Here is a 20,758-nt window from a genome sequence, read left to right as displayed (position 1 = left end):
AATTGCTTTCAATTTATGGGTCCATCAAAATATTGACTGCAACATTTTTCTTCCTGGTATTTTTTTAGGTTTTGCCAGTGTTTCCAGATTAATTTTGACTATTTAGACAGTTGACAATTTCTGGTAAGATGGGTCATTAACACTAACTTACCTAGCTTGTGTTTCCTCAGGAAAAGTTGATACCTTTCTTTTTGTATTATTTCTTAACCTACTGTGAATATTATAGTGATGTTAGTGACAATAACAAAGAAGAATTTTTAAATGTTCTTTGTGGAACTTCCCCTAAATTTATGCTATCAAAATATATGAAAAGATGTCTCCTAAGCCTTGGTAATCCCCCCCCCCAAAAGGCCCTTTTGTCATCTCTCTGAAAAAGGGGGTCTATTGTTAAGGTTACTTCTCATCACTTCTGCTTAGGATTTCAAAGGGTTAAACATGGCATGTAATGGGCATCAAGTGGAAGATTTACTGTAGGTGTGGTGAAATATATCATGTGATGCAGCCAGCATGTGGCAGTCACACCTACAATAAAAAATAAATAAAGAGAAACAAGGTGGTATTTTTCACTGCCCCAATATGTGGTTGTGAAGAGACCATGCTGGTTATCCAGAGAGTGTGTGTGTGTCTTGACTGTCTCAAATCATTCATAATGTAATCTCATGTTAAACTCCGTCGAGTTTCCATAGCTGAAAATCTTTTAGTGGTACTGCTTTGAGAGGGTGTGTGATACAAGAAAAACTGGTTTCACCTCAACATTTGCATACTTGAAAGCAGATATAACCGGCAGAGAGTGGCTGCGCTGGGCACAACTGGCTTGAGTTTTCTCTTGGTTTTTGCAACAGATTTTTGTTTTCCCCCACTTTTTGTCATCAATTGAAAATGACCATTAAAAAATTCTCAATCGAATACGATGCCATCAACAGCAAAAACACCTTCACGAATGGAGATATCATTAATGGAAGAATTATTGTGGAGGTGTCTGGTGAAACCAAAATCCAATCGCTGGTTTTTAGAGGACAAGGGAGAGCGAAGGTATGCTGGAGTGAGCATTACGGACAAGATCAAACCCACGTTTACTGGGCTACTGAGAAATATTATGACATCAAACAAGATATCTTGAGAGAATCAAGACGCGATGGTGATGTATTGAATTAACACAGTTGCTGACACGTGATACACTGTTCCTTGTTTAACAGACTGTTCAAAACAACACCTACTTCTTTTCCAGGCACTGAAGTCATTGGAAAAGGAAGACACGTGTATCCTTTTTCGTTCAGGATTCCTGATGGGTACCTCTTCTTGTCTTAATCAGAGGTTTAGATTCCCATTCTGCTTCTTTGTGGGTCATTTGAATGTTTTTGTATTGTATTTTACAGAATACTGCCATCAACCTATAAAGGAGCCCATGGAAAAATTGTTCATAAGGTGAAAGCAGAGCTGAAACAATCAATGAAGATTACAAAAAAAACTAAGGCCCACTTCACTTTTGTGTCCAAGACACACATGGGCATTCCTGGACTTCTGGTAAGAAATCATTAATCCTAAAAAGCAACGATTAAATTTCATAACTGATAGTGTTCAGGCAGACGAGATCATTACCTTAAAGCACATTTATAATGTGGGGGTCTGCTTTTTAGGAACCTCAGTATACTTGTAAGGATAAATCTGTTTTGGGCTCTGGAAAGGTTTCAGTAGATGTTCATACCACTCAGATGGGATACATGCAAGGTAATTATCTTTACTTGGCTTACTGCCTTTCAGTATTCAGTTTCTGCCCTCTCCCTTATTTAAATTTTTTATTTTTTGGAAAGTGACTATAAGTTTGGTTGAGTCAAGAGCTTTTTACTCCTTAGACTCCTTCCCTAAGGAAGCATCATTTAAAAATACTGCTTTATTTCATCCCAGCTCCCAGCTACTTAAAGTGCTTGTAAACAGGAAACCAGTGTGCATGATTCAGTGAGGGGTGTTTCTGTGGAACTGATCCTTTGATTATTGAAAGGAAGTTATAGCTGATTGAGTACTAAGCTAAAAGTTGTTGTTGTAGTTTTGTTTTTATGAGTACGAACCGAGCTGTATGATGCTGACGTGCTGTTTTTGGCAACATCTAGGGGGGTACATTTGGCAAGCTAAATTATCAACCACTGTACACTAGACTTACAAGGAAGGTAAAGACAAAAAGTTGAAAAGTCCAATAATCATTTAAGATAGAAAAAAGGTTGCATTTGGCGCCTTTTGTGCCAGGAACATTAAGTCATGTAAGAATAAAACTCTCCAGACTCTTTTGTGCCTTATTTTGTGTCATATGAATTTGGAGGAAAATGGCATAATGGCTGTGTTACACTGAGATGGATTTTGTTTTATATAGTTTCATGTTGTTGCTTTTTTGGGAGGATGACTCTTGATGGTATATGCCCAGATAATTTGGCCTCTGGATCACCCGACTGCATAAAAGCATCCTGAACTCCTGTAGAGAGATATTATGTAGATGTCAGGAAATGTCTTTCTATGCTTGGCAGTGATTTATACAGGATAACTTTCTGTACTTTACAGGCGAAGCTCTCGTGGTCACAGTTGAAATCAACAACAACTCGAGTCGCACAGTGAAGCCCAAATTCATACTGTATCAGAAACACAGTTTCTTTGCCCAGGGCCACAGGACAGTTTACACACACGACATCCTTAAGGATAAGGCTGAGGCTGTTGAAGCATCTTCTGGCAGAAAAACCGTGACCAAGGTGATCACCATCCCTGGAGACCTACCCCCCTCCATCTTGAACAGCCACATCATCAACCTGGAGTACAGGCTGAAGGTAAACAACTTGTAGAGCTGTCCTTTTGTTTGTGTACTTGAGTACTGTTTAAGTAATATAACTAATGGTAGGAAGCTTGTCTTTGTTTCTGTATATGCCATTTAAAAGGTTTTATTTGGGCTGCTAGTTGGTTAGTGGCACCTCTTTTCTGTCACAGGTGACTGTAACAAATCATTTTTATGGAAAACTGTTAAACTGCTTTTCTCCTTCCTCATTTTAACGTTCACAAAAGGAAATAAAATAAAGGATGTAAGTACTCAGAGGAACTAATGGAAGAAAACAAAGATTGAGAAGCTTGGATTAAAACGTGAGAGCCCTCTAGTGACAAAACATGGCAACAACAAAGCCCTGCTGAAATCAATAATTCCTGAACAAAAAAATCTTAAACAATTCTGTTTGTGTGTTATTTTGTTTGCACAGGTCCAACTGAATATCAAATGTTCTATTGATCCAAAGCTCAAACTTCCTATAGTTATCATGCCTGCGGTGGTGAAACAACCACATCCTTCTGCTGGCATTGGATTTGACACTTTTAGGAACCCAGAAAAAACATCCTGGGGAACTACACCCCAGCAAACACCACCCCAACTTGCAGATCTTCCACCTCACTACGGAGCACATGCGATGTACCCCACTACCACTCTTGATGATTATAAGACTGCACTTTGAAAATCTCCCTTGAGAGAGAACATTTAAGCCTTAAACACAGACTTGACACAAATGATTGAATACATTCAGAAAAGCAGACTGGTGTGCTGTTAAAGCTACCAAGCACCTATTGTTTGTTCCTTCATACCCCAAACTGTGAAGATGACATCAATTGAGGCAATAAATCAGAAAATGCTGGTTTTCATATTAGCAGTTGTTATCTTCTAACTCCTAACAGATCTTAATTTACTTTCCTATTTAAACTGTAAGATTGTATACATTTAATATCTGTGTAAATAATATATTTACAAGAGTTTGTCAGATTTGTATTGTTGATTGTCATTTATGCTTAGAAATATCTACTCATATATGCTTAGAGTTTTATAATCAATGTCATGTTGGTAGAGGTTTGATCCTTAGTAGTCTGTGGAGACTCTGTGTGCCTCCCAGAGCACTCTGTAGCACAAAGAACTTTGCCTACTTGTGTCTTGCTTTTGCTGTGTAGTAAATTGTCTTGAACGTTCCAGCGAATAGGTTTAAGCTGTGTTACTATATTTTTCTAATAAAACATCATATTTGAAATGCAAAACCAACATCTTGTGTTTGTGGCTGGTGATTCCAGTTTAATGTGAACCCTTATATTCTACTCATCATATGACACATCCTAATGTAATGCTTCTTCTAAAACCTTAGAGTCCATTTGGGCAATTTGGACACGACAACCATTAACTGATGTATAAAAGTATGTGCTCCAAGGTTCACGTTGGGGCCTATGGGGTCAGGAGTAAATTTGATATAGTCACTGTCTTTGGCAAATAAATTCAATTTAACACCATTTACCATTTACTGTTTGTACAGAAAGCACAGTTTCTTTGCAAGAAGAGAAGGGTCCATACTAAAGACCTCTTGAAAGAGGTGGGAGACGCCATCCCTCCATCTGCAGAAGAAACTGTCACAAGGGTCATCACCATTCCCCGTGATGTGGAGCCCTCAATCTTCAACTGCAACATCATCAAAGCTGAGCACAGACTCAGGGTAAGCAGCTTGAAAAATGTTTGCTAGAAACTGCAGTGAGTCTTAAAACTGTATTAGTTGGTTATTCCACCTTACTGTCCAAAATTATAGACTAGGGCTGGGTATCGTCACTGATTTCTAGAATCTATTCGATTCCAATTCACAAGGTCGTGATTCAATTCAATCCACAATTCGATCGATTCAGCATGAATCGGGGAAATTTTGCCTCAGACAGTCAGAAATATTATAATTCTGATCATTTATCAGTACATATCCATATTTTTATATCTATAAAAAGAAATCTGACACTTGTGAAACTTTATCAGAGGTGCAAGCAACAGTAGACTTGTGCGTAAGTGAACGAATAATGCAGAAAACAAACCTTTTTATCGTCCATCCATCCATCCATCCATCCATCCATCCATCCATTTTCTTCCGCTTATCCAGGGCCGGGTCGTGGGGGCAGCAGCCCAAATAGAGAAGCCCAGACCTACCTCTCCCCCAGCCACCTCCTCCAGTTTATCTGGGGGAAGACCAAGGCGTTCCCAGGCCAGCCGAGAGATATAATCTCTCCAGTGTGTCCTGGGTCTGCCCCGGGGGCTCCTCCCGGTGGGACATGCCCGGAAAACCTCGTGCAGGAGGCGCCCAGGGGGCATCCTTGTCATATGCCTGAACCACCTCAACTGGCTCCTTTCGATGTGGAGGAGCAGCGGCTCTACTCTGAGCCCCTCCCGAATGGCCGAACTTCTCACCCTATCTCTAAGGGAGAGGCCAGCCACCCTTCGGAGGAAGTCCATTTCTACCGCTTGTATTCGCGATCTCGTTCTTTCGGTCACTACCCACAGCTCGTGGCCATAGGTGAGGGTAGGGGCGTAGATCGACCAGTAAATTGAGAGCTTTGCTTTTACACTCAGCTCTCTCTTCACCACAACAGACCGGTACAGCGTCCGCATCACTGCAGCTGCTGCACAAATCGTCTGTCGATCTCCCGCTCCCTTCTCCCATCACTCGTGAACAAGACCCCGAGATACTTAAACGCCACTTGGGGCAGGGTCTCGTCCCTGACCCGGAGTGGGCACTCCACCCTTTCCCGGCTGAGGACCATGGTCTCAGATTTGGAGGTGCTGATTCTCATTCCCACCGCTTCACACTCGGCTCCGAACCATTCCAGGGTGAGCTGGAGGCCATCACCTGATGAAGCCAACAGGACCACATCATCTGCAAAAAGCAGAGATGAGATCCTTTGACCACCGAAGTGAAAGCCTTCCGCCACTTAGCTACGCCTAGAAATTTTGTCCATAAAAATTATGAACAGAATCAGTGACAAAGGGCAGCCCTGGCGGAGCCCATCACCCACCAGGAACAAGTCTGACTTATTGCCGGCTATGCGGTCCAAGCTCTTGCAACGGTCGTATAAGGACTGAATGGCCCTTAGCAATGGGCCAGACACCCCATACTCCTGGAGCACCCTCCACAGGACCCTTCGAGGGACACGGTGGAATGCCTTCTACAAGTCCACAAAACACATGTAGACTGGTTGGGCAAACTCCCATGTGCCCTTGAGTATCCTTGAGAGGATAAAGAGCTAGTCCAGTGTTCCACGACCAGGACGGAAACCGCATTGTTCCTCCTGTATCCGAGGTTTGACTAACAGACGGACTCTCCTCTTGAGCACCCTGGCATAGACTTTCCCAGGGAGGCTGAGGAGTGTGATTCCCCTGTAGTTGGAACACACCCTCCAGTACCCTTTCTTAAAGATGGGGACCACCATCCCGGTCTGCCAGTCCAGGGGTACTGCCCCTGATCTCCACGCAACATTGCAGAGACGTGTCAACCAAGACAACCCTACAACATCCAGAGCCTTCAGGAACTCGGGGCAGAGCTCATCCACCCCAGGGGCTCTGCCACCAAGGAGTTGTTTAACTGCCTCAGTGACCTCGCCCCCAGAGATTGGCGGGTCATCCCCTTCATCCCCAGACTCTGCCTCCGCCACGGAAGACGTGCCAGTGGGATTGAGGAGGTCCTCAAAGTATTCCTTCGACCGCCGGACAATTTTCTCAGCACTCCACCCGCACTATACACAGTGCAGGTATAGCATCACTTTCCCCTCCTGAGTCGCCTGACGGTTTGCCAAAATCTCTTTGAGGCAGTCCGAAAGTCTTTTTCCATGGCCTCTCCGAACTCCTCCCACACCCGAGTTTTTGCTTCTGCCACCACCCGTGCCGCATTCCGCTTGGCCTGTCGGTACCTATCAGCTGCCTCCGGAGTCACACAGGCTAACCAAGCCCGGTAGGACTCCTTCTTCAGCTTGGTGGCACCGCTTACCTCTGGTGTCCTCCATTTGGTTCGCGGATTACCACCATGACAGGCACCAACTACCTTGCGGCTGCAGCTCAGTGCAGCGGCTTCGGCAATGGAAGTGCTGAACATGGTCCATTTGGACTTAATACAGTGGCTTGCAAAAGTATTCGCCCCCCCTTGAACTTTCCCACACTTTCCCACTTTCTTCTTGCCACTCAGTGCACAACTAATAGTTGTCCTATGGTCAGATTCCCCCACCTGAGCTGTAGATCTCTGCAGCTCGTCCAGAGCCACCATGGGCCTCTTGGCTGCATTTCTGATCAGCGCTGTCCTTGTTCGGCCTGTTAGTTTAGGTGGACGGCCTTGTCTTGGTAGGTTTACAGTTGTGCCATACTCCTTCCATTTCTGAATGATCGCTTGAACAGTGCTCCGTGGGATGTTCAAGGCTTGGGAAATCTTTTTGTAGCCTAAGCCTGCTTTCAGTTTCTCAATAACTTTATCCCTGACCTGTCTGGTGTGTTCTTTGGACTTCATGGTGTTGTTGCTCCCAATATTCTCTTAGACAACCTCTGAAGCCGTCACAGAGCAGCTGTATTTGTACTGGCATTAGATTACACACAGGTGCACTCTATTTAGTCATTAGCACTCATCAGGCAATGTCTATGGGCAACTGACTGCACTCAGAGCAAAGGGGCTGAATAATTACGCACACCCCACTTTTCAGTTATTTATTTGTAAAAAATGTTTGGAATCATGTATGATTTTCGTTCCACTTCTCACGTGTACACCACTTTGTATTGGTCTTTCATGTGGAATTCCAAAAAAATAGATTCATGTTTGTGGCTGTAATGTGACAAAATGTGGGAAAGTTCAAGGGGGCCGAATACTTTTGCAAGCCACTGCATCCCCAGTCTCCCTCGGAATGCTGTTGAAGCTCTGCCGGATTAATATAATCTTGCTTCCCTGTTTAGCTGTGCCTCTCTTCCTGTTTTATTTTGGTTATTATTTCTACACTCATCACATCCTGTCTGCCAGGCAGCTATACTGTAACACTTACAGTCGTTATAGCACTTAATCCAAAGCAACGGTCGGATGCTATTCCCTTCTTATGGTCAGATGAAAGTTAAGGGATGTTTGCTGTTTTTTGTTATTTGAAAGAGTTGCTTAAAGTAGATTTTTGACTTTTAATTGTGTCTAAATACTAAAAAAGCTTTCACCAATATGTCCATTAAAAATCTTGATTTGATAAAAAAGGTGCCTAAAGTAGTTCTATGTTGCCCTCAAAAATATTCCCTTAGTAATTATACTGCGTCACATTGCTTTCACACAATACAATATGACTGGATTGTATTGCCTATAGTCAAGACTGTTTCCAGTCAGTAACTTAATACCCATTGTCACACTGGAGATCAGTCACCAGATCAGCTAACAGCCCAGATCTATGCTGTGCTAACCTAAAATGGTCCAAGAAGGAATGCTCTGTTCCTCGAAAGAAAATGAATTTCATTTTACTTTGTTATCGCAGCAGAGCGATATTTAAAGCTCTCTGTCGGTTCTTTATTTTACACAGTGAAAGACTTTTGTGTAAAGCTGCTGAAAGCGTTTGAACACAATTGTCACGCTTTGTTCATTTGTTTGCAAAAGTGTTTTTTCTGCAGAGATTACATTTCCTGTAGCCATCCTGCCAGCCTTCCAGGCCTATCCTGCAGTGCCACCACACTATCCCGCTGCTGCTGCTACCCCCTTTGGATTCAACCCGAACCCGAACCCAAACCCTCCAGTGTGGGGTTTTGAGCCACAACAACCAATAGCAGCTCCCCAACCGTCAGATCCCCCTCCTCCTTATGGAGCATATGCAATGTACCCTCCATTGCCAGATTTTGAGAATAAATCCTAGCAACAGGTCTGACCAGATGCTTTGCCAGGAAATGGTGTGAAAACACCGAGAAGCATACTGTGGTCATTAAGAGCCACTCTAGTGTTCACCAAGCACTTCTGTGGTTATAGACTATACCAAATCCCTATAGTGTGTGTTTAACTGCCTCATATAGGAGTATCCACTCCTGATTGTTTCTTTTTGTTGTTGTTTTTTTTAATTAAACACTTCATATCTTAAGTGTCTACGTGTTCCAGAAAGCAGAAAATGTATAACAGTACTTATAATGGAACTGTGGTCAGTATTAGGACCCTACATTCTGTTTCTTTTAAATACTTCATTGATGACCGGAGTCTTCCCTGAATGTTTTAAATCTGCTGTGGTAGTGCCAATCTTGAAAAAGCCTGGACTGGATGTTGACTTAGTTGCAAACTATAGACCCATCTCACATTTTTCTTTTTTGTCTAAGGTCTTTGAAAAAGTTGTTTTTAAGCAGCTCACTGATCATCTTTCAACAAACAATCTGTTTGAACCATTTCAGTCTGCTTTTAGACCAAATCACTCCACAGAAACAGCTTTAATCAAAGTGGCAAACAGTCTGTTGGTAAATGCAGACAGTGATCGCACTTCAGTTTTAGTACTACTAGATCTAAGTGCTGCATTTGACACTGTGGATCACTGTATTTTATCGGATAGGCTTGAACATTTTATTGGAGTTACAGGAAATGTTTTATCATGGCTGAGATCTTATCTGTCTGGGAGATCTCAGACTGTTAGTTTTAAAAATGATCTCTCCGAGACCTGTGCAGTGGGGCATGGGGTCCCTCAGGGCTCTGTACTTGGCCCATTGCTGTTTTCCCTGTATCTGCTGCCTCTTGGTGTTCTTTTACGTTCTTTTAATGTAACTTTTCATTGTTACGCTGACAACCTGCACCTTTATGTTCCTTTAACCATTGGAAATTGTGCTGACATGTCTAAATTAGAATCGTGTCTATCTGCAATTAGGGGCTGGTAATCGGATAACTTCCTGCTTCTTAATACTGATAAGATAGAGTTGATGGTCACTGGACCACAAAAATTTCAATACATGTCCCAAAATTTAATCTTGAAAATTGAAGGTAAAAAACTTGGGCGTGTGGTTTGACACAGTGCTCTCCTTTGAGTCTCATGTAAGAGAGACAACAAAGACCACCTTTTATTATTTAAGGAACATAGCCAAAATCAGACAAGTTTTATCAAGAAAGACTGCAGAGGTTCTTCTCCATGCATTTGTGTCTTCACGTATTGATCATTGTAACGATCTCTTTTCTGGGCTACCAAAGAAAAGTTTTAGAGGTTTACAGATGGTGCAAAATACAGCGCCTCGCATTTGAACTAAAACTGGAAAATTTGAGTGCATTACGCTGTACTGAAATCCCTTCATTGGCTATCTTGTCAGGTTTGAGCAGATTTTAAGGTCCTGCTGCTCACCTACAAAGCTTTAAATGGATTGCCACCTTCATACCTCTCTGATCTTTTGCACCTTTATGTTCCATCCCGTGCTCTCCGATCCCAGGATCCCTTTCTGAAAAGTAAAGAGTAAAATATTTTCCATTCACTGGTTAACAGCATTACAATATCAAGCCTGCAGGTGACATATAATGCACTTTTTTGTTTTGTTTTTTTGGTATCTTTGAAATAAAGCTCTGTATGATAATAAACTTTTTTAACGAAATAAACGTCTTTGGGGTGGTCTTTGGATTTTAGTAATTTTTCAAGATATACCACAAAACATGAAGCTGACATAACTAGACATCTTTTACTTTAAGTTAATTGCTTTCAGTTCATGGGGCCATCAAAATATTGACCGCAACATTTTTTTCCTGGTATGTTTTAGGTTTTGCCAGTGTTTCCAGATTAATTTTGACTATTAAGACAAAATTAATCTGGTAAGAGGGGTCATTAACACTTATTAACACTAACTTACTTAGAACGTGTTTCCCCAGGAAAAGTTGATACCGTTCATATAATATTATTTCTAAACCTACTGTGAATATTATAGTGTTGTTAGTGATACTTTTACTGTTTTATTTAATAGTAATGTCCTCCAAACAAGAATTTGTTAATCCTTTTTGGGGAACTTCCCCCAAATTTTTGCTATCAAAATATGTGGAAACTTATCTCCCAAGCCTTGGGAATCAGGGGCCGTGAGAACAGCAGCATGCTCCCCTCCCCAAAAGGCCCTTTTGTCATCTCTCTGAAAAACGGGGTCTATTGTTAAGGTTACTTCTCATCACCTCTGCTTAGGATTTCAAAGAGTTTTAACATCATGGCATGTAATCTGCATCAAGTGGAAAATTTACTGTAGGTGTGGTGAAATATATCATGTGATGCAGCCAGCATGTGGCAGTCACACCTACAATAAAAAATAAATAAAGAGAAACAAGGTGGTATTTTTCACTGCCCCAATATGTGGTTGTGAAGAGACCATGCTGGTTATCCAGAGAGTGTGTCTCAAATCATTCATAATGTAATCTCATGTTAAACCCCGTTAAGTTTCCATAGCTGAAAATCTTTTAGTGGCACTGCTTTGGGAGGGTGTATGATACAAGAAAAACTGGTTTCACATTATTTGTATACTTGAAAGCAGATATAACCGGCAGAGAGTGGCTGTGCTGGGCACAACTGGCCTGAGTTTTCTCTTGGTTTTTGCAACAGAATTTTTTTATCCCACTTTTTGCCATCTGAAAATGACCATTACAAGATTCTCAATCGAATACGATGCCATCAACAGCAAAAACACCTTCACGAATGGAGATATCATTAATGGAAGAATTATTGTGGAGGTGTCTGGTGAAACCAAGATCCAATCGCTGATTTTTAGAGGACAAGGGAGAGCGAAGGTATGCTGGACTGAGAATTACGGAGAGAATGATTACCGCGATTACTGGGCTACTGAGACATATTATGACATCAAACAAGATATCTTGAGAGAATCAAGACACGATGGTGATGTATTGAATTAACACAGTTGCTGACACGTGATACACTGTTCCTTGTTTAACAGACTGTTCAAAACAACACCTACTTCTTTTCCAGGCACTGAAGTCATTGGAAAAGGAAGACACGTGTATCCTTTTTCGTTCAGGATTCCTGATGGGTACCTCTTCTTGTCTTAATCAGAGGTTTAGATTTCCATTATGCTTCTTAGTGGGTCATTTGAATGTTTTTGTATTGTATTTTACAGAATACTGCCATCAACCTATAAAAGAGCCCGTGGAAAAATTGTTCATAAGGTGAAAGCAGAGCTGACACAATCAATTACAAGAAAAACCAAGGCTCACTTCACTTTTGTGTCCAAGGCAGACATGGGTATTCCTGGACTTCTGGTAAGAAATCATTAATCCTAAAAAAAAAAAGCAATCATTTAATTTCATAACTGATAGTGTTCAGGCAGACGAGATCATTACCTTAAAGCACATTTATAATGTGGGGGTCTGCTTTTTAGGAACCTCAGTATACTCATAAGGATAAATCTGTTTTGGGCTCTGGAAAGGTTTCAGTAGATGTTCATACCACTCAGATGGGATACATGCAAGGTAATTATCTTTACTTGGCTTACTGCCTTTCAGTATTCAGTTTCTGCCCTCTCCCTTATTTTTATTTTTTGGAAAGTGACTATAAGTTTGGTTGAGTCAAGCGCTTTCACTCTTCAGATAAAGCAGTATTTTTAAATGATACTTCCCATCATTTAAAAATACTGCTTTATTTCATCCCAGCTCTCAGCTACTTAAAGTGCTTGTAAACAGGAAACCAGTGTGCATGATTCAGTGAGGGGTGTTTCTGTGGCACTGATCCTTTGATTAGTGAAAGGAAGTTAGATATTATGTAGATGTAAGGAAATGTCTTTCTGTGCTTGGCAGTGATTTATACAGGATAACTTTCTGTACTTTACAGGCGAAGCTCTCGTGGTCACAGTTGAAATCAACAACAACTCGAGTCGCACAGTGAAGCCCAAATTCAAACTGTATCAGAAACACAGTTTCTTTGCCCAGGGCCACAGGACAGTTTACACACACGACATCCTTAAGGATAAGGCTGAGGCTGTTGAAGCATCTTCTGGCAGAAAAACTGTGACCAAGGTGATCACCATCCCTGGAGACCTACCCCCCTCCATCTTGAACAGCCACATCATCAACCTGGAGTACATGCTGAAGGTAAACAACTTGTAGAGCTGTCCTTTTGTTTGTGTACTTGAGTACTGCTTAAGTAATATAACTAATGGTAGGAAGCTTGGATGGCTTGTCTTTGTTTTATTTTGGTTGTTTTATTTGGGCTGCTAGTTGGTTAGTGGCACCTCTTTTCTGTCACAGGTAACTGTAACAAATCATTTTTTTGGAAAACTGCTTTTCTTCTTTTTAACGTTCACAAAAGGAAATACAACAAAGGATCTAAGTACTCAAAGGAACTAAAGTACTTCCATATAAAGGAAGAAAAGCACTCATTAAGAGGCAAGTGCAAACACTAATAGGGAAAAAGACAAAGAGTGAGAAACTTGGATTAAAGCACGAGAGCCCTCTAGTGACAAAACAGGGCAACAACAAAGGCCTGCTGATATAAATACTTCCTAATCATGCGAATCAACATCTACATTCATTGAAACAAACAAACAAAGCTAAACAATACTGTTTGTGTGTTATTTTGTTTTCACAGGTCCAAATGAAAATCAAATGTTCCATTGATCCAAAGCTCAAACTTCCTATAGTTATCATGCCTGCGGTTGTGAAACAACCACATCCTTCTGCTGGCATTGGATTTGACACTTTTAGGAACCCAGAAAATCCAGCCTGGGGAACTACACCCCAGCAAACACCACCCCAGTGTGGAGATCTTCCACCTCCCTACGGAGCACATGCGACGTACCCCACTACCACTCTCGATGATGATGGCATTGAGATGTTAACTTTTTGAACTGTGTGGATCAAAGTGTACCTTCTAACAGACCCATAATGATATATTGTATTTCCAGTGAGGAGCTTGTTTCAACAGCAGGAAAGACCCCATTATTTGAGAGAGTCCTTGGGACCCTCATGGTTCAAAAAGTATTTTGACCAGAGTTACAGTCTTGGAAAATTATGTATGATTAGAAGTGAAACCATTTACCTGTCTGTGGAGAATTCTTCCACATTTCAACTGATCTAATGTAATCTACTGTCTCTGTGTTTAGTCTGTGTAGATTATCTCCCCACTAAAATGCAGTTAGTATTAAAATAAAACCCACAAAACACTTAAAGATTTAAAACTCTTTTACCTGGTCATTTGATGCCAGTTTGGCTCTTTCTCACACACACACACACACACACACACACACACACACACACACACACACACACACACACACACACCAAGCTCACAGGACATTATGTTGACTTATACTAATTTCATGCAGACTTATGCCGAACCAAGCCATAATAACACTTACTGTAAACTGTAAAACTACAAACTGAAAATATTCCGTTTTTTCATTTGAGATTCTTGAGTTTAGACATTTAAGATAGATATTCCAAGTCTTCCTGTGATTTAAAGAATATGAGCATTCAATATTAATTCAGATGTTGAGGTAGTTTTCAAGTTCTTCTGTGTGAATTTCAGTTCTGCACTTTGGCTGTCAGGTGAATGATTCAGTGTATTTCAGCACTTTTTAACTAAACTGAGTCACACAAAGTTGTGCTAAAACCTTTAATTATTAATTTTTTAAGTTTTATTGCTTAAACACTGTATATCAAATGCAGTATGACACACTGAACAAGTTGGATTGGTCTCTGTTTTCAGACTTTCACTCTCTAACACTTAATTCAAAACAAAGTTTCCATCTTATGTACCTTTTATGGTTAGAATAAGGTTAAATTAATTTTATTGTGACTCAGTATTCAAACACATTAAAAATCTTTCACCTTTAACGTCATATTAGAACATTAAAAAAACAGTCATTTGATAAAAATCAACACAAAAGTGACATCATGTTGCCCTCAGAAATCTGTTGTTTGAATTTTCTACACCAATTTTTCATCACTTAGCTTGATCATTAAGTAATACAATACGATACCATCACCAGTGACACAGGTAGAGGCTAGAGTTACCTTTGTGAAAGCAACACCTGCAGGCTTGATCACATGATACTGTGTGACGCAGATACAGCTTCTGAAGAAGGTCCACTGCTCCACTGAATACGCCTGCCTTACTGGCATCCTTATTCGTCAAGGAAAGACTCCATCCCAGCGGATCAAGTCAAACCTGCTTGCAGTAAATTGTTGGGATTTAATTTCAACCAAATGAGGATTCTCTCACTTTCACTCCATAAGAAGACTGTTTGATATATCCTTCTAATGACCGTCAAGCATCTCTTTGTGGAATTCAACAAGGTGAACGAACAAGGCACCTTCTCCCCTGGGGACATCCTCTCTGGAAATGTGATAGTGGTGATCAGCAAGGAAATCAAAGTGCAGTGTTTTTTGGTCAAAGCCAAAGGGAAGGCTAAGGTAACTTGGCATGAAAAAGAAGGAGAGGATATTGTGGCCCACAGCAACAAGAAGAAATACTTTTATTTTGAACACATTATTCTTCAAGATAAAAAGGGAGATGGTTAGTATTGTCCCAGTAAAGTTTCTGAGCAGAGACATATAATTGCTGTTATAAATACTGACGAACATACAGGTAACATAAAGTGTTTCTTTTTATAAGGTTCGGTAACCATCAGCCCTGGGAGGAATGTGTATTCATTCAACTTTGTAATTCCAGATGTGTATGTGTTCCCCTCTAACATGATCTCTAATAATAAATCTATATTATGTAAACACTTTCTTTCCATATGTTTGAATGAAATCATTTCCCTCTGGGTTCTTTCAGAGACATGCCTTCATCTTATGAAGGGAAATGGGGCAGGATCACATACAGTTTGCGGGCACAGCTTACTCAGTCGATTTGGCTTGTACACAAAACCAAGACGGAGTTTCCTTTTTGGACCAAGTCTGAGTTCCCCTTTGCCTCCAAATCAGAAATGATTATCATTGGACTTCAGGTAAAAGACAAAAAAAAAAAAACTTTTTTCTTTTTGGACTGAGCTCAACTTCAGCTCTCCTAAATGTGTCATGACTTATTTCATTGCCTTTTTTATTATTATTATTATACTAGGAGCAACAACACGCAACTAGGATTTCATTTTATGGCTCTGGAAAGGTGACTATGAATGTTACCTCAGAAAAAATGGGATTAAAGCAAGGTAAACCGATGTCTCACAGAATATATTTTCCTAAATTTTGTTAACTGAGACATAAATAATGTGGGTTTTTTTTTTTCTAAACATACACAGGTGAGGCAGTGGGAGTCTCTGTGGAAGTGCTCAATGATTCAGCACATGCAGTAATACCCAAATTCTACCTGTGTGAGAAGCAGACCTTTGTTGCTGAGTCAAAGAGGAAAGTGCACACAAATGACATCCTGTTTGGGACAGGAGAGCCTGTTCCGGCTGAAACCAGTCAGACCACCACCAAAGTTCTTTGTATCCCTCCGCAGCTCCCTCCTACCTTCTTCAACTGCTGCATGATGAAGCTGGAGTACAGACTCAAGGTACAGACTGTGTTTAAAGACAGTATAATGATATGGCCTTACACCAGGTTACATTACAGAATAATACCGTATTTTAAGATGAAACAGTGTAACACTGAGACAATAAGTCAAATGAGATCTGAGGTTTTTTGGGATACATTTGCACAGCGGTAACAGCACTGCACAGTGGCTGCATACTGGGGACAGGAAGTGTGAGAGGGAGGAAAGGGGAGATTTCCTCATGGCTTGTCCACACACTGATGAGACCACATAAAGCGTCACATTGCAGTCTAACCTGTTCCATGCCATCCGCTCAAACAGATTTAAGCCAGTGCTTTCAGTAAACACTGGTCCTGTGGTGGAGACACAGAGTGCATTATACAATCTAGTCTACAGAAGAAGTAGATTTTGATTAAAGGCAAAATCACACACAACTTAAAAAGAATGTAAGTAATCAAAGTATCTTTATTTTATTTGTACAGGTTACCCTTGATGTCCCTCTGTCAAGAGAGCCTGTAATCAAACTCCCTCTGGTCATCCTGCTGGGTTCACCAAAACCACATGAGAAAAAGACGAAAAAGAGGTCCATCTGGTTTAGAAAGCTTCCTAGTTAGAAGGATGTGTTAGATCACCAGGAAGTGGCTTGCATGTTCTTTGAAATGAATATCAGGACTGAAAATAAAAACACGAGTTTAAATAAGTGGATGTTTGAACTACCTCAAGTGGGCAACTTCCCAAGTGTCCACTAGGTGGAGATGTGGGCCACATTAGAGAGTAGAAAAAGATTTTTATTTATTTATAGTAAGATAAATTTAGAGGGAAATGTGTCTTTCACTACACACAGCTCCACATTGTTTGATTTTTAATTTCCCGAATCAGGCAGTTAGGTCCATAAGTTTATGAACAAAGCCGGATGTTTATTAAATATACCTCTGTACACCATCACGGGGGATTTTAAATCGAACAATCAAGATCTGACTGAAGTGCAGACTGTAATTCAGGGGTTTTCACAAAGCCCTCGTTTTTTTAGTAACTGGACAGACTGAGATAATATTTAATAATATTAAATAATTAAAAGGATTATTTTTAATACTTGTTTTAAATCCTGTGCAGTCAGTGACAACCTTGACATCCACTGTTAGGCCTTTACTGCAGACGCTGGCAGCTGCTGCTTGTCTGTGAATCTCTCTGCTTTCAGTTTTGTCTTCAATAAATGAAAAGCTGCTTTATTGGGTTGGGATCAGGTGACTGACTTGACCTTTGAAGGATATCCCATTTCTTTGCCTCGATAAGCTCCTGGGTTGCTTTTGCATATGCTCTGGGTAACGAGAGTATAGCCCTGCTACTTTCATCAGCAGTCATATCATCAGTAAACGCTAGCTGGCATTGGCAGCTATACATTCCCACGCCTCCACCGTGTTTGAAGCATGATGTGGTATGCTTTAAGTCACGAGCTGAGCTCCTTTCCTCTTCCCATCATTCTGGTAGAAGATCATTTCTATTTAATCTGTTTTAGGTTCTTTTAGATGTTTTTTGTCTAATCTAGCCTTTCTGTTATTGAGTATAACTAGTGGTGAGTTTTATGCTGTAAACCCTCTGAATTTACATTCATTAAGGTGTCTCTTGATTGTAGACTCTGGCAATGGTACGCCTAGATACTTTAGAGTGCTCTGCATTTTGATAGATGTTGTGAAGGGTTTCTTTGTGTTTTTTTTACAGCAGCCCTGAAAGGTCAAATGCACTCGAACTTAAGAAAACACCAGTACAATGATGCTGTAGCACACAAAACACAAGGAAAGGGCCAATGAAAAAAATCTGTGATCATCCACTTAGGTGTTTTCTGTGGATTTGTCCCCTCCTAAAGTTTTTGTTGTCACTCTGATGGGTTTATTTTCAGCCTAATAATGGCCACCTTTACTTTCATTGACATTTCTTAGACCTCATATTGAAAATTATCAAATTTACTATGGCAGTTTAATTTAACTTAAAGCACTAACTGGCCATAAATCCAAATGTCAGGCAATTGTTCAATAACCTTTGAGCCTCTGAAAATGGAAAACGATGCAAACCCCCCCAAAACAAAACAAAAAAGCCTGTAATTCCTGGACAGTTAATGCAATACTTCTGTTAAATTCTGCACCTCAGTCAGATCTTGATTTTAAAAAGAGTCACAATTCAAAAAAATTTGGTAACTGCTGCTTTAAATACTAATCATCTGTTGTATTATCAACATACAGTCTTTGTTAAATAGGCAACAGACCTCTACACCCATCCAATCAAAAAGAACAAACTTCACATATCTCTGTGCATAATTGTGAAGTACAAAGTACCATTAAATGGACACACATTGTAGGTTAAGTACCTAACCACAGTTCTTGTACAGTAGAGTAAGATTCTTCCTGACGTAGTTGTATGAAATAATCAGAATTTTGATCTGGTCTAAACTAGTTCTTTAAAACAAACTTATATATGAGAAACTGCATAATTACATAATTCCTTATCTCAAAATCTCCCTCCGTCTTGTGTAGAACATTTACACAGCGCAGCGGCGGCGAGACACAGTGACTCAGAAGGAGCTGAGAATCAGATGGTAGGGCTTTCTCAAGCTCGTCGTTGTCCGTGGACTCGTTTTGCAACAGAGGAAAGTATTTAACAAAGGCACATTCATGATTCTAACAGAACATGTGTTACCCAACCAGCGGTTCTTAAGTGAAACCAGGCCCATGTTCCTGACAGAGACTCAGACATCTTTCCTTGCCTAGGAAGGAACAACATGTTGAAAGCTGAGCATTTTATGGTTGAGATTCATCCTAGAAACATTTGACTATTGCGGGACCACATACAGCACACCCACCTACCCACAGGGAGAGAAAGAGAGGTAGTGGGAGAGAGAGAGCAGTGTCTGGTTCTGACTCAGCACAAACAGGGCTTCACGATTTCACAGTCAGCCCACAAAACAGAGGGAAAAAAATGACAGAAAAGATCTCAGCATTAATAATACAAAAACATGAGCGTGACCTGCACTGATTCTAATGTTCTGGCCTGCCTGCCCACCGCACTGCTATTTATGTAATTGGAAAATTAAAAATCATATTTCAACCCACATCTGTTGCAGCTGACTTGTCAGCGTGTGTGACTTGAGTGTGTTAGGAAGACTATTAACATTTGAGTGGAAACATAAAATGATATATGTCACAAATGGCTTTTAGTATATCAATTATTGTAAGTAACTGTGATACTTTGACAGTACAATGACTATGTGGGCACAGGAAGACTGGCAGCGGTTGACGTATGTCAATGCAAGCTGGAAAGAAGGAGGAAATTACAGGATCTAAATGGTTTACGGTTGAATACAATAGAAATCTGGAGTGTGGTCAAACACAGACAAATCAAGCTAATTCTGCCTCCCCCGCCTGCATGGAGATATCTGCAAAAAGCAGCGACAGTGTAGGCCATGTTCTTCAGTATACCAGCATACAAGCTGTCAGTATGGTTGGGAATGAGTGTGTGACAGATTCCTCTAATTCCGGGAACACCTGCATGAAGGCGTCTCTACAGGGCAGCAGTTTGGTTCAGTTTTTTGGCTGCACTCATGGTCTTGGCTGCTCTGTAGCAGAGCCTGCCTGGTAACCAGTCTGGCTCCATGTACAGTGCAGGCTTGTCAGCCAGCCAGCTCTCTCCACACACACACACACACACACACACACACACACACACACACACACACACACACACACACACACACACACACACACACGCCGCAGCCTTTCCTGGGTTTTGGAGACAGGGTAGAGGGAGGTGTGGCCTGTGGCACCTCCCACCTCCGTAGCCAGAGTGAGTACCATGACAACCATGTGAGCCTGCCGGCGACTCCCTGTCTTCATCGGCCACGGTTGCCATGGCAACTCCCCATGGGGCTCCCGCAGATCAGCGGGATGGGCGTCCAGTTGACTAACCCTCTCCCAGCTGGGGAACGGCTGAGGGAGTGCGAGAGAGAGAGAGAGAGAGAGAGAGAGAGAGGAGTGAAGAGGAAGGGAGGGTGCATGAATGTGTAGGATGGCACAGCAGCGCCTGGGGAGAGGGAGAGGGAGAGAGAGAGAGAGAGAGAAAGGAAGGAGAGAGACTTCAGAAGGAGAGACACGGGAGACGGGGAGTCTGACCTGCTCAAGCGGCCTATTTCTGCCTACGTACAGGCTTTTAGCTTGCCAGCAGACAGCAAAGTGTGCAGAAAATCTTACGTAAATACATATTAAATCTGAATATTTCTCAATCTAACCGGTCCCGCTTCTTCGGGAGCAGATTTGATTCTGCGCACACTCATTTCACTAATTGTGCACAAGCTGCTTTACACGATTCAAACTCTAATCGATCCATCAGCAAAGCTTCTGTAGAAATGTGCGTCTCTGCTGCCTTTCTTCCATTTTCCATTCGTGTCAGTGACAAGTACCACTCTTTGGGTTTGGACTGAGTGTAATAGGGCCACAGATGGCTCTGTGTCTCTACTGTGGTTGGAGAAAGAAATGGC

General features: G+C 41.2%; 3 protein-coding genes across 4 annotated transcripts; all 3 read left to right on the top strand.

Annotated features, from left to right (window-relative positions):
• The first annotated feature begins 764 nt into the window (after nt 1-764).
• Nucleotides 765-11,309, top strand: LOC146696876 (arrestin domain-containing protein 3-like). 2 transcript variants are annotated; one of them, XM_085475204.1, is made up of 7 exons: nt 765-1,138; nt 1,229-1,289; nt 1,377-1,524; nt 1,638-1,728; nt 2,551-2,810; nt 4,317-4,493; nt 8,418-11,309. In XM_085475204.1, the coding sequence occupies exons 1-7, from the start codon at nt 880-882 to the stop codon at nt 8,565-8,567; spliced, it is 1,146 nt and encodes a 381-aa protein (XP_085331330.1). In that variant the 5' UTR covers nt 765-879; the 3' UTR covers nt 8,568-11,309. The 2 variants fall into 2 exon arrangements, with proteins under 2 accessions (XP_085331330.1, XP_085331331.1); XM_085475205.1 differs by lacking the exons at nt 4,317-4,493; nt 8,418-11,309 and adding an exon at nt 3,231-4,051 and having other exon boundaries at nt 770-1,138.
• A 5-nt stretch (nt 11,310-11,314) lies between these two features.
• On the top strand, nt 11,315-13,932 carry LOC146696875 (arrestin domain-containing protein 3-like). Its single transcript, XM_085475206.1, has 6 exons — nt 11,315-11,637; nt 11,728-11,788; nt 11,876-12,017; nt 12,137-12,227; nt 12,586-12,845; nt 13,342-13,932. The coding sequence occupies exons 1-6, from the start codon at nt 11,379-11,381 to the stop codon at nt 13,597-13,599; spliced, it is 1,071 nt and encodes a 356-aa protein (XP_085331332.1). The 5' UTR covers nt 11,315-11,378; the 3' UTR covers nt 13,600-13,932.
• Nucleotides 13,933-14,035: 103 nt separating this feature from the next.
• Nucleotides 14,036-17,415, top strand: LOC146696874 (arrestin domain-containing protein 3-like). Its single transcript, XM_085475207.1, has 6 exons — nt 14,036-15,270; nt 15,370-15,430; nt 15,535-15,706; nt 15,820-15,907; nt 15,998-16,254; nt 16,716-17,415. The coding sequence occupies exons 1-6, from the start codon at nt 15,015-15,017 to the stop codon at nt 16,845-16,847; spliced, it is 966 nt and encodes a 321-aa protein (XP_085331333.1). The 5' UTR covers nt 14,036-15,014; the 3' UTR covers nt 16,848-17,415.
• Nucleotides 17,416-20,758: the final 3,343 nt, after the last annotated feature.

Source organism: Copadichromis virginalis, linkage group LG12 (genome assembly GCF_057382275.1).
Source record: "Copadichromis virginalis isolate Kocher_CV1m ecotype Utaka linkage group LG12, C_Virginalis_male_GT1.1, whole genome shotgun sequence".
In the NCBI taxonomy this organism is placed as follows: Eukaryota; Metazoa; Chordata; class Actinopteri; order Cichliformes; family Cichlidae; genus Copadichromis; species Copadichromis virginalis.
Note: the sequence above shows the minus strand (reverse complement) of the source record. Positions and strands in the feature narration are given on the sequence as shown.